General features: G+C 42.0%; 2 protein-coding genes across 2 annotated transcripts; both read left to right on the top strand.

The window, feature by feature from the left end:
• The first annotated feature begins 294 nt into the window (after window positions 1-294).
• On the top strand, window positions 295-6955 carry LOC149070120 (uncharacterized). Its single transcript, XM_089249273.1, has 2 exons — window positions 295-1782; window positions 6260-6955. The coding sequence occupies exons 1-2, from the start codon at window positions 295-297 to the stop codon at window positions 6953-6955; spliced, it is 2184 nt and encodes a 727-aa protein (XP_089105399.1).
• Window positions 6956-12739: 5784 nt separating this feature from the next.
• On the top strand, window positions 12740-15541 carry LOC149070119 (uncharacterized). The gene is made up of 2 exons (XM_089249272.1): window positions 12740-14227; window positions 14963-15541. Exons 1-2 carry the CDS (start codon window positions 12740-12742, stop codon window positions 15539-15541), a joined length of 2067 nt encoding a protein of 688 aa, XP_089105398.1.
• Window positions 15542-16985: the final 1444 nt, after the last annotated feature.

The raw sequence follows: 16985 nt of genomic DNA, 5'->3' as shown, positions 1-16985 counted from the left end.
ACGCTTGGACTCTAGAAGGAACCGAATTCTTTTTAATTGAACCATCCTTCACATGTATACAAATACAAATACAACGCCACAACAGGCAAAATGCACAACCAGGTGGCTGAGAAAAAGATGCCCATACCTCTCTGCATACTCTCTTACATACCAGCATCTCTCTACATGCTAATTTAAATTTTAACATGTATAGTATAATTTAAAAATTTCCATAATGTCTTATTTTATTATCGTTTTAGAGAAATCAGCTTGTCATCGACTATTGGAATAACATTCTATCCAACTTCAACCGGAATGGCCGAGAAAAAGACCAAAAGCAATTGTAGGTGGTTCTGCAGAATAACGAGGTTCTTCTTGCTCGTACTCATTGCCGTACTCACCGTATTCAACTTCCTACAAATATTCAACATCACGGAAATGTCAAGAGCTCTCCTCAATACAAGTACAGCACTGGAAGTCCACGAGTACCTCATCGATACGCCAGGATGCCGCATACCGAAATTCGATCCCTTCCACCCGACAGTCGCCTATTACTACGAGAACGTCACCAACGAATTATGGCAGTGTCACAAAGACGGTTACCTGACTGTAGAAGGTGACCGAATCTACCTCAACGCGACACTCGTGCAGAGAGACTTCAACACGACTGACGTCGACTGCTACTACCAGTCGATAAGGCGACCGATTCTCAATGAATCCAATTCAGAAAAGCCCGATCATAACTTTCACATCTCGGAAAAGGCGAACCTAACTTTCGATTCCCCGATGGTGGACGAGTTCCTGAGAGTCACCTGCTACGCTGATGGCAACAGTACCATGATCTTCGAAGATTACCTTGCCCTTGTGATGCTAAAACCAGAAGTGGAGGCTGTCCGGGCACCAGAGGCCGAAGAGTTCCTGTCGGAGACTGCACTGAGTGTCATCCTCGTGGGCATCGACTCAGTCTCGAAGCTGAATTTTATTCGTCAGTTCCCCAAGACCTACGAGTTCCTACAGAATGTCATGAAGCCATTCGAGTTTCACGGCCATACGAAGATCGCTGACAACACCCACGTCAACATCGTACCGTTACTGACAGGGCGCTTCGTATCCGAGTACCGGACTATGGAGAACATTTCGAGCACTTACTACGACGACCTCGATCTCATCTGGAACGATTTCGAAGGTTTAGGTTACCGTACTCTGTACACAGAAGATTATCCACGTTGGGGGACCTTCACGTACAATAAGAAAGGCTTCTTGGATGAACCTACTGACTATTACTTCCGACCTCTCAGTCTAGCCATGGAAAATTCCGATTGGAGGAGCAAGCACGGTGCTTACTGCTGCGGTCACACGTCGGAGCCGGAATTCTATTACGACTACTTGCTGAGATTTCTGCAAACCATGGACGACAGGCCTTTCTTCGCGTTCACGTATGCCTCAAGGGTGACGCATAATTATCTGAACGAAGCCAAACACTTGGACGAACCGACTCACGAATTCTTCCGTAATCTTCACGATTCAGGTATTTTAAATCGTACGGTGTTGATTTTTTTCAGCGATCACGGCATACGTTACGGTGGCATACGCAATACTTACATCGGGAAGATCGAAGAGAGGATGCCGTTCATGTTCCAACACTATCCGAAATGGTTCTTGGAGAGATATCCAGGCATAGCAACGAGTCTGACAACGAATCAGCGTCGTCTAACTACGGTTTTTGATGTCCACAAAACTATGCTGGATGTGATGATGCTTTCACTCAAGCTGAATCAGGATAAGGATCCGGTATTGCTGCCGGTAAGTACAGTTTTCTGTTCTTAAGTACAGTGATCATCTCTCACTTATGCGTCGGTGCAAGGAAACAAGACAAAATGACGAATAAGTGAGAGAAGCGTATAAATGAATAGCATTATTACGATACGGTATATCTTTGACCGGGAGTACGGAAAATAGTCTTATATTTGAGAGAAATGAAAAAGTGTGAAAGGTGTATAAATGAGAGATTACTGTGTTAAAATTCAAAGAAATATTTTGCATGTAAGGGGCCACACTCAGTTTCAACCTAGAGAGAAAGAGATCAGGTCGGTGAGCGACTAAAAGAGTGACCCAAATCATGTGCAAACACGTGAATGACCAAAAGAGTGACCCAGGATTTATGATCAAGTTGAGGCGCATGGGAGTGACCAAAAGAGTAACGTAGGGAGTTTATGAAAATGATCAAAAGAGTGACCTAGAGAGCAATTGACCAGGTCGGTGAGCGACCAATAGAGTGACCTAAAGCGTGTGGAATGACCAAGGATTGAGGCACCAGGTCAGTGAGTAACCAAAAGAGTGACACAAAGAATGCGTTAGCGTCGGAAAGTGACCAAAATATTGACCAGTCCATGTCAGCGAGAAACCGAAAAACTGATCGGAAACATGTGCAAGCATGTGAGGGAGTGAGGGACAGAAGTGCATATACAGGAGCGGGGACTGAACGAGTTTTAAAGGGTTTTACGAGCTTTGCCAGAGCTGCAAATTTAAGGAACTAGTGGTCAAGAAAATTAGACTACAATAGGAGGAGGGGGGTGGCAGGCATAATTTGCAGGCATAAATTAATCTCCCGGCGGCAAAACCATAAATCCGCCGCTGGGACCGCTATCAGATACGGTACTCAGTGACCTTTTCTAACTTCGAGACGCGAATCCCAGCCGGTGTCGCATTTTAAAAAGTCTGTCCGCAGAGAGGAACAACGTGAGACATTCACACAAGCAGACGACAGGTTAAAAATCGTAAAAAGTGAATTTTCCCACACTCCACTTTATAGTGATGTGCTGCCATCTAATGTCAAATTTAAAAGTGACTCATTTGGTGATGATGAAGTTTAAAGTAAAAAATCTATATTCTTTATTCCGTTTAGTTCCTTATAAACAAAGCTCATAAACTGAACTGGAAATTTAAACTGAAAGTTCGGTTATTTTATTTGAGCATAAGGAGAAGTCCAAAACGAATTACCTCTTAATGAGCAGACGACAGACAAGAAGTCGGTTCCCCACAAGCTAAGCACACAAACAGAACTGGAAGTTCAAACTACCAGTTCAGGAATTTTTTCAGGACACAAGGAGACGCCCAAAACAAGTAACCAGAAGCAGACGACAGAGATTATATTACTTGAGGGCACTGAGTACTGGAGGGAGCATCCAGCCATCGCGACTGCAGCGACATCGAATGCAAGGAAACCACGTGACTCGGTGGAAACGAAGTTCCCGCCTGGCGATTTGTCCATAGAAATGTACAGTTCGGTCTCTAAATATTGGGTTTTAAAGATTAAAAAAAAGGATAAAGAACTCTCATCTAAAGGTGAAAAAAGATTATTTATTTCATTAATACTGGAATCATTCCTTTATCAAGAATAATTTCTTTTATCATTTCTTGAATTTTCCTTCATCAATTCTGGATTTTCCTTCATTGTTTCTGGAATATTCTTTCATTAATTCTGGAATTATTCGCTTTATTAATTATTATTTCCTTTATTAATTATTATTTCCTTTATTAATTATTATTTCTTTCATTAATGCTGAAATTATTTTTTTCATTAATGCTGAAATTATTTCTTTCATTAATGCTGAAATTATTTCTTTCATTAATGCTGAAATTATTTCTTTCATTAATGCTTGAATTATTTCTTCATTGATTCTGAAACTATACCTCATTAATTCTGGAATTGTCTCTTTCATTAATTTCGCAATTATCTCTTTTTCATTAATTTCGGAATTATCTCTTTTTCACTAATTTTGGAATTATCTCTTTCTCACTAATTTTGGAATTATCTCTTCCCTTCATTCTGGAATTATCTTTCATTAATTTTAATATTATCTCTTTCATTAATTTTGGAATTATCAGTTTTATCAATGCTGTAATTATCTCTTACATTAATTCAAGAATATTTTCTTACACTAATGCTGAAATTTAACTTTCACTAATTTTGGAATTATCTCGCCCATGCTGAAATTATTTTTTTCATTTATTGTTTTAAACTCCTATTTATGCCATAAGTAAATAATGGGGGATCGTGGAATCACGTGATGTTCCGACGAAAGATATTGGGGGACTTGTCAGCACTGCCAAGGCGGAGACCGCTGACGTCATACTCTCTTCGGAGCATGGGCGGAGATACGGGGGGTCGTGGGGGGGCATTGCCCCCCCCCCAGCGTCGAAGGTGAAGTCGACGGATCTAATGTATACATGCATATGTGAATTGGCATCATCATCGTGCCCCCACCCCCCAGACTTCCAAGTCTATCTCCGCCTATGCTTCGGAAGCTTGATTTATACACTGTTGGTGCTGCCATTTAATCTCGAAATTTCAGGCAACTCATGCGATGATGAAAGAGAGATAGGGAGAGTTCTTTGTTATTTTTTGGCATAAAATTTTTTTATGAGACGAAAATTTCGGTAACAAAATTCGTACATTTGCAATAATCGGATTTTATGTAGAAAAGATAATTATTTCTTTCCACAAAAAAATTTGGACAATACATGGATGATCGAACAAAGTAGTGAAAATACGGATTATGTTGTCTTCAGATAGGGTTACCAGATTCAAAACTGAAAAAAGGAGGACGCCTGGTGCTAACCTTAGACAGTGTCGTCTTAACGCATTCCTCCCCCACCGCGGGCCGTGCCCGAAGGGCCTCCAGAGAAGTGGTGCCTCAGAAAAACGAGAGGTAGTTGAATTTTTCGAGAATTTTTCAGGTAGGGCCTCCGAAAAATCCCTTGGCTCGGGGCCCATGATGCTCTTAAGACGATCCTGCTTGTCAGCCCCACGCTTGTGGGGGGTCATGGGATTGCAGTACTTGATTCCTTTACTTCTATTAATTTACATTACTAATTAAACAAAAACAGCAATAAAAAATTCGAAAGATGATCAAAGTTATCAAATTGCAATGTATATTTGATAAAGACATGAAGGGGAGCTTTAAAGGTATGACAAAAATTTATGTCTGTTCAATATGGTTCGAGCCACGATGAAATGTCAGCAGGTGGACCACGCGCTAATTATTATTAATAATTTATGAATTTTATAAAATTAATTTAAATGCCATTTCCTTTCAATGGATCGTGTTTGTTTATGATCCAGACTATCAACGCGTTCCTGAAATAATGAAAAAATGAGCGTAATAGAAAAAAAAATTTCCCTTTGAAGATTTACGTCCGTAACTCGAAAAGTTTGTAAGTCGGGGAGCAACTACATAAAAAAGTTTTATAGGGAGCCACAAAAATCTTTTTTGCATTGGGCCGCAAAATTGTCTCCCATTTTTTAATTTAAATATCTCAGGGAATAATGCAGTTAAAAACATGTAATTTGTTTGTTGGGCTCAGAAGAGAAAAAGCAACAACAGTTGTAATTGGAAGTTAGAGGACAGGGGGGAGGGATGGTATAAAAATCTTCATTTTTCATTTTGTGTACACTGTATTTTCGTCCTTAAAACTCATACAGGGTGATTTCTGATCACATTTTGAGAATTTATAAAATTAGAACCATACCACTACGACAAACGGTTGATGAGACAAAGGCTGTAACAACACCCCAAGGAGAAACCAGTGAATCTTAGAATGACCATTATATTACCAACAGGAAGGGCCGCAAGTAGTGGGGGGAGCAGGCGGGTCTGATGCCCCGGGCCCATTACAAAAGGGGGCGCAAATACCACCATTCAACCTATCTTTCAGCATTACGGGGGGGGGTGCCTAAATGAGTAGTTGCCCCTGCTAACCAAGTATCCAGTTGCTTCCTTGAAATTAGGTATCTTATTTCTAACGAATCGCCGTTATATTGGATATTTTTTCTTTCAGATACATTCTCAAGTTTGTAATTTGGCTGCTTGAATGTAAATCTGCACGCGTGTCGCTTAAGTAATCTGTAAATTCGTCGCGGGCTGCTTAAGTGATCTGGGAATGTTCCGCGGTCCACTTAAGTTATAACGCCTAGTTCATTTAAGTGATCTATGAATGTGCTGTAAGTCACGTAAGTGATCTGTAAATTTGCTGTAAGTCACTCATGTGATCGTTAAATGTGCCCGGTCATTTGAGTAATCTTCAAGTGTCCCGCGGGTCATTTAAGGGATCTTTAAACGTGTCGTGTGTCGTGGGCAACTTATGTGATCTGATAATGATCTGGGAATGTGCTGCTCCAAAGTTAACTTTTACACATTTGTCCTGCGGACCACGGGTTAAGCATGCGTGTCTTTGACGAAACGTATCTAATTTGAATAATGTTTCCATTTCGTTGCAGGACTACTTGTTCGGTCACGGCCAGAGTCTGCTGAAAGAACTGCCAGCAACCAGGACCTGCAAAGATGCAAATATCCATCCCCACTGGTGCACCTGCCACGACCGCAAAGCAATTCCCATAACGGACGCGAGGGTCATTGCTGCTGCTCAGGTAGTTATACAGACCATCAACCACTGGACGAACAGCAGCTCGTCGTCGTCTCTAGAATGCGCCGAGCTGCGCGTCGACAAAGTAATCGACGCTTACGTCACCGCCCCGTCGTCGACGCGGGAACTGAAGGGTCTGGAAGACGAAAGACTCGAATTCGACTGGGAACACTTCCATAAGAACAACACCGACCTATCGAAGGAGGAACAGGGACCGTTGCAATCCAGCGACATCAAGTGGTCGTCGGAAACTTATTTGATGACGGTGAGCGCTCTTCCCGGTGGAGGAATATTCGAGGCGACCCTAGCGCAAATCGGCGGAGAGTTCGTCGTACTGGGTGACATCAGCAGAATCAACAAGTACGGTGACTCTTCTTGGTGCGTATCCAATCCAATCCTCAAGAAGTATTGCTCCTGCATAGCGCCTAAACCAACTACTACCACCAACCAACCAACTACTACTTCTACGAACCAAACAACTACTACCACTACTACTATCAACGAAACAACTACTACCACTACCAATCAAACGAATACGACTACCAACTAACCCACCAACCTAAACTAACAAAAAATAGGGCTGGCAATCTTGGAAGGATTGGTGTAACCATACAATAGGAAAGAATTTCACTTACTTATGGACTTGAATCATCTTTCGAGAAAATTAAAGGGAAAATTTATGAAAATACTTGTTATGGAGGGTGTCCTGTAAGTCTTAATTCGGCCTTTATCACATCAACCGTTCGTCGTAGAGGTGTTATTCTAGTTTAAAAACTGCTCAAAAAGTGTTTAGGAATCACTTTGTACCACTTTTGAGAAGGTAGAAAATGCAATATGTCATAAGTTGGCTTCATGCGTTTAGCTATACTACATTGGCTAAGTTTTATACGGTTTCATCCGTCTATAACTTCCAATCAAAAAGTTGTTGCCCTGTGTGTCTCCTGAGGACACCAAAAAAAAGGGGTTTCTCGTTTCTAAGTGCAATATTCGCTGAGATATTTGAATTGAAAAATTTGGCAAAAGTTGGGAAAGAACAGCATAGATGAGGGAAAGAAACGTTGTCCGTTGGTTTATATGCTGTTATTTACTAATTTTTCTCAGACTTTCTCGAATTCAAATGTCTCACTTAGAAGTGTTGAAACATTTTTTCGTTTTGTTGGCCTCAGGAGAGACGTTGAAACAAGTTTCTGATTGGGAGTTAGAAGACAGCGGGACTGTAAGGTTCAGGAGAAAAAGTGGGAAGAAGGCCTGGGAGAGAAACAGGAGTCGCGAGAGAAAATAAAGGGAACGATTTGAGACATTCGAAAGAGAAGTAGTGTGAAAGTTTGTACCGAAGAGACAGGACGGTTTCGTTGGAGGTGTTGGATCATAAATGATGAAATAAAGTGTTGTTTTCTTCTTTTGGGAGTCTAGAACCCAGTTATTTCGTCCTGAAACCGTAGTAGAGGTACAGCCGAGGACCTACGGACCGATAAGAAGTCGGGGCAAAGTTTACTGGGACCATATAAAAATCTGAATTTTTTTTATTTTATGGCACACCGTATTATCACTCTCGAAACTGGTACAAAGTTTAAATTAAACACTTTTCAGAGTTTTATAAATTACAGCCGTACCTCTACGAAGAACGTTAGATGAGAATAATGGCCGAATTAGGACTTGCAGGTCTCCCTGTATATGATGTTTCACCAAAAGTGTCTGAAAGGAACGAAAATTCCCATGATTTCATTTTAAAATTCATGTCAAATGTAACAAATGATCACATCAAAAACACCCAAAAAATTATTATTCGAGGAAAATACAAAAATTAAACTTTCTACATGGCTTCAATCATAATCATTGTTAATTAGTCAAATTTGCACCTTTGTCTATTGTACCAGAAAAAAAAATTGGCGATGGCAATTGTGAAGTTTGAGATATCGGTGATTGAAATTCTTGATTTTTATCCCCTGTGAAGTCCGAAAATTTATGGATACAGTGTGTGTGTCACTTTTGATGACAGGGGGGGGGGGCGTTTGGACAATGCTTACGTCAGCAACCACCCTTTATGAAAATATGAGTTAGGATTCAGAAAGGCAGAGCTGATGACGAAATTTTGCTGACAAGGGGGGGGGGGGGGAGAGATCATCGTTTTGCTGACTTTTGCTGACAAGGGGGAAGGGTCAAAAATGGCTAAAAAATTGGTTACGTAATACTTGAACGGCCCCTTACGAGAAATCTCATCCTTAAAACCCTCTTATTTCAGCATTTCCGAACACTACAGCAGGCTTTGCTTACATAGCATGTTTTTTACTCCTCTCCCAGGGCCGTCTTAAGAGCATCAGGGATCCCCGGGCCAAGTGATTTTTCTGAGGCCCTACACGGCAAATTCTCAAAAAATTCAACCACTTTCTATTTTTCTGAGGCCCCCGGGCCATGCCCGGGTGAGCCCATGCGTTAAGATGGCACTGTTCTCCCCTCCCCCCCACCCCACCCCCCAACCTGTCAGATCAACTGCCAGTGCGTGGAGTCAGCTTTTGTTTGAGTTTGATGACGGAAAGATAGAGACGCGGTGTTTTATTTTTTTTATTCTCCAATTTCCTTCATGGTGGTCGTACAATACAAATAATAGAAAAGATATAGAGTATTTCTCTGTTCCTTTTGGCTTTTTATTTATTAACTTGTAACCCCCTTTGCTTTGACTTGTGAGAAGCGGAAGCGTTATATCGACTGCATGAAATCGGAAGAGATAATCCTGAAATGAAGATGTGGCATTTTGCAGATGGTTCGCGGATTACCACTGCGGCAAATAAGATAATACCGATCAGGGAACTTTAGAAAACCACTTGAAGGGTGAATGCAGTATAAAAGCACTAATTTTTATGTTTCCCCCTAAAAATTACTTTTTGAAGGCTCAGTCACCACGCCTAAATTTTCATTTTTTTTCGGTGATAGTTTTCCATGTTTTTTACTTGAGCAGAAGGGGTTTCATTCCTTTCGGACACACCCTGTATACTTGGGATTATACTAAACCTCAACATTGAATGAATATGAAAGTATTCGCTCTGAAGTTAAATGTCTTACCTGTACAGCTGTAGATAAGCAATAAAATTAGAGTTTCTATGTTATAAAAATGGCTCATCTTATTTTACTCCCGCGTGTTTTTCTACACATACTCACAGGTACGACACCAAATTTAAACGGGTTCTTTGGAAGAGTGAGGCCAAACTTAAAGTAGAAACTTTTTTTTTTTCTTATTACACATTCTCCAAGTATCTCTTTAGGGAAATTTTTTTACATCATATAGTTCCTCTCATTTTATCTGTTTTTCCCCTCAACCAAAATTCAAAACGAACTTTTTTACTGACTTTTAGTCACATAAAACCTTCCATATAGTCCTTCAAAATCAAAACAAAATCACCGATAACAATGTTGTTTCGTCCACTCTTTCTTTCTCATTTTTAAAACTGCGTTGAAATCGAATTGACGTTTGTCGCAATAAAAAAAATCGGATCTAGAATCAACGGTTTTCAAGCTTCAAGTAGGCCTACTCCTTTTTTGAAATGAGGAATACGCTTGATACCCTTACATATATGCCAAAAAAAAACATGCTGTTGCGTGCGCTTACAAATTTGTGTGGTCCCCTTGCCTTGAAATTCGTAAGAGGCTTGCGTATAATAAGGAATGCGTCGTAGGATTTTGTAACCGCCCCCAAACGAGATATGCACACTATTTAGATTGCGGGGGAAACGTTCATGCTCCTAGAAATGCGTAGGGTGCTTCCATGTTCCTTCAAGCGCGCCGGAGACTTGCTGACCATTTATTTGGGCATACCTACAAGTCTTACGTTCCTCTAGAAATGCTTAAGAAGCACGTATTCCTAAAAATAGGTAAGCTTCCTTCGCTCTCTGGGAATACGTATTTCTTAAGCATTATTAGGAAAAAAGGAAGGAAGCTTGCATATTCCCAAGACTGACTGAATAAATATTCCATTTTGGTTACACCAGAGTTTTCCCTTCAACCACCCATAATTCCCAGAGTATCAACAGAAATGCAAAGGCCTAGAAATGCTTAAGAAACGCGTATTTTAAAAAGCGAAGAAATCTCGTGTACCCTCTCGTACATTTTGTGCAATAACAACTGCTCCTCGTATCTTTTTTACTACCACTTCACTCACTTTTTTTCCGCGCTATTGTTAATTATTTTTCGTATCCCTCAATGACCCTTCAAATAGCTCAAAAGGGGGTACGTGTACCGGGAGCCGAACCACTGAACTATTTGGAATAGAAAATTCAAAATTATGAACCATTTCATTCTACTATTATAGCCCCTGATATGTTGACGAATGTCTCTTCGGTGACCTATTGTCTCCAAAAAATATATTTACAGTAAATTGTATATACCATGGGACGCAACTATAAGGAGGCTCGGGCAACTCAGACAACGTTTTGTTGTATTTAGTTTAATTGATGTTCAACTTGAGGGAATAGACAAGGGTTGTCTGGGTTGGAATCTTTCGCGGGCCCCAAGCCAGATACTTCATAGGGACCCACTTCTAGAGTTTATTTATTTATTTATAGTGTGGAAAAAAAGAAAATGTTAAGGGTAGTCCCAGGTCCCCGGGCTGGAGACCTGTCAGCTTCTCCCTTGTGGTGGGGCCCATGCCTCTTCCTCACAACTTATCCCAGAAATTAATAACAAAAAAAAAAAATTTCCCCCCTTTCAACACGTATTTGGCGCCTCTCCAGAACGGACAGAAATTTTCGAATTTTTTTTTTTTTTTTTTTTTTTTTAAGGAAATGAAATTCACCTCGAATTTAGCACCCCTCTTGAGCGGCAACCCGTGCGGCTGCAATGGGTCGCATGGCCCAAGAGCCTCCCCATACTCTATCACAAGGGGCAAGTGCAGAGTTTGGTTCCCTCTCACCTAGAATATTTTTCTCCAGAACGTTCAAATGAAGGCAAGAGCAAAATTTGGCTTCTTACTAGTCCGGTCCCTGAAGTACCAGAAACATCTTTGAAATAAATTTCAGAAGATCTGGATTGAAAAGCAGGAAATCCTGCTTTAAAAGCGGGAGGTATGGTCATGGACATTTTTCACGCTAATCAATGGTAAGACCAATGTGTGTAGACCGAAAATTGCAAAAAGGAACCACGGCTAAACGCGTTTCGGAACTATATGAAGTTCCTACATCAGTAGCAAAGAAAGAACTTCATCAGAACTTCGCCGTGGTTCCTTTTTGCACTCTTGGGTCTACACACGTTGGTCTTTCCCTAGTATTGTCATTATAATGGTATGTGATTTTCTTTTGAAAAAAAACAAAGTCAGGTTTATCTCGAGGTCCCCCAGACAAGCGTTGCCAGCCTCCCGCCAGGGTCGTCTTTAGGGTCAGTACACGAGGCCTCACACCCGGGCGGCAGCTGGGCCGGTGCTACAGACAAAACCACCAGGAAAAACCGAGTTCGGACACTTTTTTTCAAAACAGTTTCTATACAATTGCAAGCCGATAACAAGCCATAATCGATTCTGATTGGAAGATAGAATGCCATCCAATACACAGGGAAAAAAATATTTCCATAATAAATGATTGATTTGTACTTTTTGTATTTGAAGAAAAAGGTTATTTTTGGGGAATTTTTCATATATAGAAATTTTTCCGTGCGTTCTTTTCGTGTGCGTTCATCTTGTCAACGGTCACGTATCACAAGCTTTGGTGCACTTGTTGAGGGAACATCGTGATATCAACTCTTCGACGTCAAATTGAAGCGATTCTCCCACCATTCACAGTAAGTGTTAATTATCTATTTCATTTACTCCATTCAAATGAAATGGATTCGTCCGAGTTTTGTTTATGATAAGAGATATATCATTATACATCCGCACACATTATCATTTCGATTAGGAGTGGTATAAGACCTGTGTTTTCATAAGTAATTGAAAGGTGAGTTTGAACTAAATCACCAGACTTCCCCCAAGTTTTCGGTGTCCTAAATTGACAACTTCAAGTAATTTTATTTTCATTACAATAATGAACGTCGGTTGGTGATAATCGGCCGAAGATGTTCAAGTTTGGTTTCAATGACATGGGATTAACAGTGGATTATCTATCCCCCCCACACAGTCTAAATATCTTGTTTCTTTACCTTAATATGATTTTTATGACTGAATAAATCGTTTCACTGTTCTCAGCGAAACACTAGCCAAGACGTGAAACGATATGAGAGTCATTTAGAAATCTCATATACGATTATAAATCATTGTCTAAGCCTATTTTCCATCTCCGTTCAGGTTAACCAAGAGCATCCCCCCAGCTACAAGGAACGCTGCCGTCCACTTCTCTGCGGGTGACTACAAGGAATGGCTCAGAAAACGAATGCGGAACTACGCAGAAGTGGTAGTAGAAAGCTCGGAAAAACTACGAGGTACTTCCTGCTCACTCTGATCACGACATTCACCGTGCTCACCTACCTACAAATAATCAATATCACGGGTATGTCCCGAGGTGTCTTCGAAAGAGCTATAGCGCCCCAGGAGTACCTCATCGACACGCCGGGATGCCGTATTCCGAGGTTTGATCCCTTCCACCCAAACGTCGCTAAATACTACAAGAGAGCAGCGGATAAGATAAGTATGTGCCACAAAGACAGCTACTTGAGAGTGGACGGTAACCGCATCCATCTCAACGTCCAGATCGTGGAGAGGGACTTCGGCACGACTGATGTGGATTGCTTCTACCAGTCGATACGGAGACCGGCCAGAAAAGAACACATTGGGAATTCCCCTGACAATACCTTCCTCATCTCGGGGAATGAGAACTTGACATTTGGTTCGCCGATCCCCGACGAATTCGTCAAAGTCACCTGCAACGCTGATAGCGAACTGATATTTGAAGATTACCTTGCCCTAGTGACACTCAAACCGGAAGTGGAGGCCGTACGCTCACCCGCGGCCGAAGAGCACCTGTCGGAGACTCCACTGAATGTTCTGCTCCTAGCTGTCGACTCTGTCTCGAAGCTGAACTTCATACGTCAGTTCCCTAAGACCTACGAGTTCTTGCAGATCGTCCTAAAGCCCTTCGAATTTCACGGTCATACGAAGATCGCCGATAACACCCACGTCAACATCGTACCGTTGCTGACTGGCCATTTCTTGTCCGAGTACCGGAGTATGGCGAACCTTTCGAGTACTTACTTCGATGACCTCGACTTCATCTGGGGCGATTTCGAAGGCATAGGTTACCGCACTTTGTACTCGGAGGACGTTCCGCATTGGGGTACCTTCACTTACCAGAAAATAGGTTTCCTGGATCAACCTACCGACTATTATTTTCGACCTCTCGTTCTAGCCATGGAAGATTCCGAGTGGAGAGCCAAACACGGTACTTATTGCTGCGGTCACACGTCTGAACCCGAATTCCATTTCGACTACTTGCTGAGATTTCTACGAATCATGGACACGAGGCCTTTCTTCGCGTTCGCGTTCGTTTCGAGAGCGTCTCATGACGATCTCAACGAAGCCGGGCAATACGACGATCCCGTGAACGAGCTCCTTCACGAACTCCTCGAATCGGGCGTCCTCAACAGGACCGTACTCGTTTTCTTCAGTGACCACGGGATACGTTTCGGAAACATCCTCAGTACTTACATCGGGAAGATCGAAGAGAGGATGCCCTTCATGTTCCAACACTATCCGAAATGGTTCCTGGAGAAATATCCGGACATAGCCGCGAGTCTGACGACGAATCAGCATCGACTAACCACGCCTTTCGATATCCATAAAACTATGCAGGATGTGATCATGCTCTCGCTTGGGTCCAATCAGGGAGCGAAGCCGGTGTTACTTCCGGTAATTGTTATCAATTGTCGTATTGTTTCCTACATGTATAACATACTAACATATGATCATACACATATGTAACATAAGTCATTCTCATTTGCCCAACTTTCGGTTTTCAGTTGCTGTGGAGTAAACCATTTCAGAATTTCCACTCCCGCAGTTTGAACCTGAGAATCTTATCACTCTGGTTAACCACTTCACGTACAAGGTTTTGGCAAGAAATTTGGATTATCTCTATTTAATGAACCGGCGATAAATATGGTAACCTCATCCTAACCTTTCCGCACTTTTGAAAAAAGAAGGGGGGGGGGAAGAAAAAATTAAAAGCAGTACATTTAAATTATCACTTAAGTGACCTGCGACACTATTCCAGAGCACTTTAATGCCCTGCGGTGCAGTTTCACATCGCTGAAGTTACTCGCGGCACAGTTATAGATCACTCAAGTGACCCGCGACATATTTATTGTGAGCTCAGCAGCATTACTTGAGTGGCCAGCGTTTACAGATCACTTAATATATCCACGGCACATTCAGGCATCACTCGTTTTAAAATCAGTGAAGTGACCCGCACTCTCGTAAAGGATGAGCACCTTGAACTAAAGCCTTAGCTGCCGCCCGGATGCCCCGCATCCCTTGCACCCTCGCTTATGCCACTCCTGTGTAATTTACGCACATCCTTGTAGAAATGTGTCAAACTATTTCATGAACTATTCGAATATCGCTGACGCTCTTATTTTGTTGCAGGACGGCGACGGTCACGGTCAGAGCCTGTTCAAAGAACTCCCAGCAAACAGAACCTGCAGCGACGCGAATATCCATCCCCACTGGTGCACCTGCCACGACCGCAAGGAGATCCCCGTATCCGACCCGAGGGCCGTGGCGGCCGCCGAGGCAATCATCCGGACCATAAACGGCTGGACGAACAGCTCGTCGTCACCCGAATGCTCCGAACTCCGCGTCGACCGCATCGTCGACGCGTACGTCACGCCGCCGTCGTCGTCGCAGAAGCTGAAAGGTCTGAGAGACGGCGACAGGCTCGAATTCGACTGGCAACGTTTCAAGGACACCAACATCGACCTCTCGAAGGAGGAGCAGGGACCGCTGCAGTCCAGCGACATCAAGTGGTCTTCGGAGACGTACCTGGTGACCGTCGGGGCCCGCCCTGGAGGAGGTATATTCGAATCGACGCTCGCGCAATTGAGCGGACAGTTCGTCGTACTGGGTGACGTCAGCAGAATCAACAGGTACGGCGACTCTTCGTGGTGCGTATCCAGTCCGATCGTCAAAAAGTACTGCTACTGCAGGAACCCAAAGCCAACATAGAAAACTCGAATAGTATAAAGTATCTGAAAAAAATGTCTTGACTCTGGAGATGGCAGAGAGTAGTTTATGTACGTGCTCCCTATCCGGTTTGATGAAGAATCCCGTAAAGAAACATAATATCCGACAAAGCTTGTGAAACAAACAGGTTTGTCTTAAATTGTTTGCGCAGCAGATGTCTCTGCAACCTTTGACTTTGTAAAAAAAATACAAAACTTTTCAAATCACGTGCAGTTACGCACAAACTGAAAATTTGTGTTTCAAGGACCGTATATGTTTTTACAGTAAATGTGATATAAATCGTTTAATATATATGTTACTGCCAAAGCCCGAAGTGCGGCCAATTCATGGCGGGCCCGGCCACTTCGTGAATTAGCCAGCAGTTTTGACAAAAGTCTGGATTGCATAAATGATTCGGACTTTCACCGGCCATTTCGAGAAGTGGCCGGAGAACCCTGGCCAAAGATCGATATGCTGATGTTAAGACGGCCCGTTAGTTTTTAATCGCCAACGTGTGATGCATGTCTATGTATATATTGCAACTATCGAATTAGCTGCATGTGGCGAGAGAGGGAAAAAACTATCAAAATAATTACATAAACGTAGTTTTTCCCGCCAGATTTCGGAGGAGAAAAATGATTATCGCATCGTTATCGCGGTTTGATGAGTTGCCATCACTACCGTGGGCATAATTATCACGAAAAAACACGCCAACTTGACGATGATCCCGAATCATGTCTTTTGTTATCCGACTTTGGCCAGGGAACACCGGCCACTTCGCAAATTGACCGGGTCAATAATTAACGAAGTTGGCCAATTTCATCCTTTGGGAGTAGCATATGCATACTTAACAACATATGCATACCGCAGCTTATGCATAGTACCCACATAAGCATGGTTGGTAAATTTGATAAATACTCGAAATTTATCTCCTTTATCTGTGATTACGCATAATATTCTGATTGGTGTTATCCTAGTATGTGTTATTGGTGTTATTCTGTATAATTCTGGTGTAATTGGTGAATTTGATAAATAAAATAAAAATAAAAAACCCCGAATGAGTCTAGTATGGGTGATGAATAGGGCTCGTATTCTTATAACCTAAAAGTCTTTGATCATTTCTGTCCCACCACGGTCATACGAGGGCCAATTAGAGAGCTAAATTTTATCCTCACGGGATATCGCTTATTGTCACCAAAAAAACTGTCAAAGATAAGTTGCCAAATACAGGCAAAAGAAGAACTGTCACAGGTAAGTAAAGTTGTCAATTATAACAAAAAGAAATTGTCAAAGGCATGACAAAGGTGAGTTGACCGATATCTCTATATAATTACTGAAAAATCACCAACTTGGGGGAAATAGAGGGGGAGCTACCGCATATCGAAATAGATTAAAATGTAATTCACCAAAAAAACTTATTTGTTTGACAACTATTGATATCACAAAA

Source organism: Pholcus phalangioides, unplaced genomic scaffold, assembly GCF_987345545.1.
Source record: "Pholcus phalangioides strain wild (caught in Gottingen) unplaced genomic scaffold, Ppha-v1.0 ptg000022l_1, whole genome shotgun sequence".
NCBI classification, from domain to species: domain Eukaryota; kingdom Metazoa; phylum Arthropoda; class Arachnida; order Araneae; family Pholcidae; genus Pholcus; species Pholcus phalangioides.
Note: the sequence above shows the minus strand (reverse complement) of the source record. Positions and strands in the feature narration are given on the sequence as shown.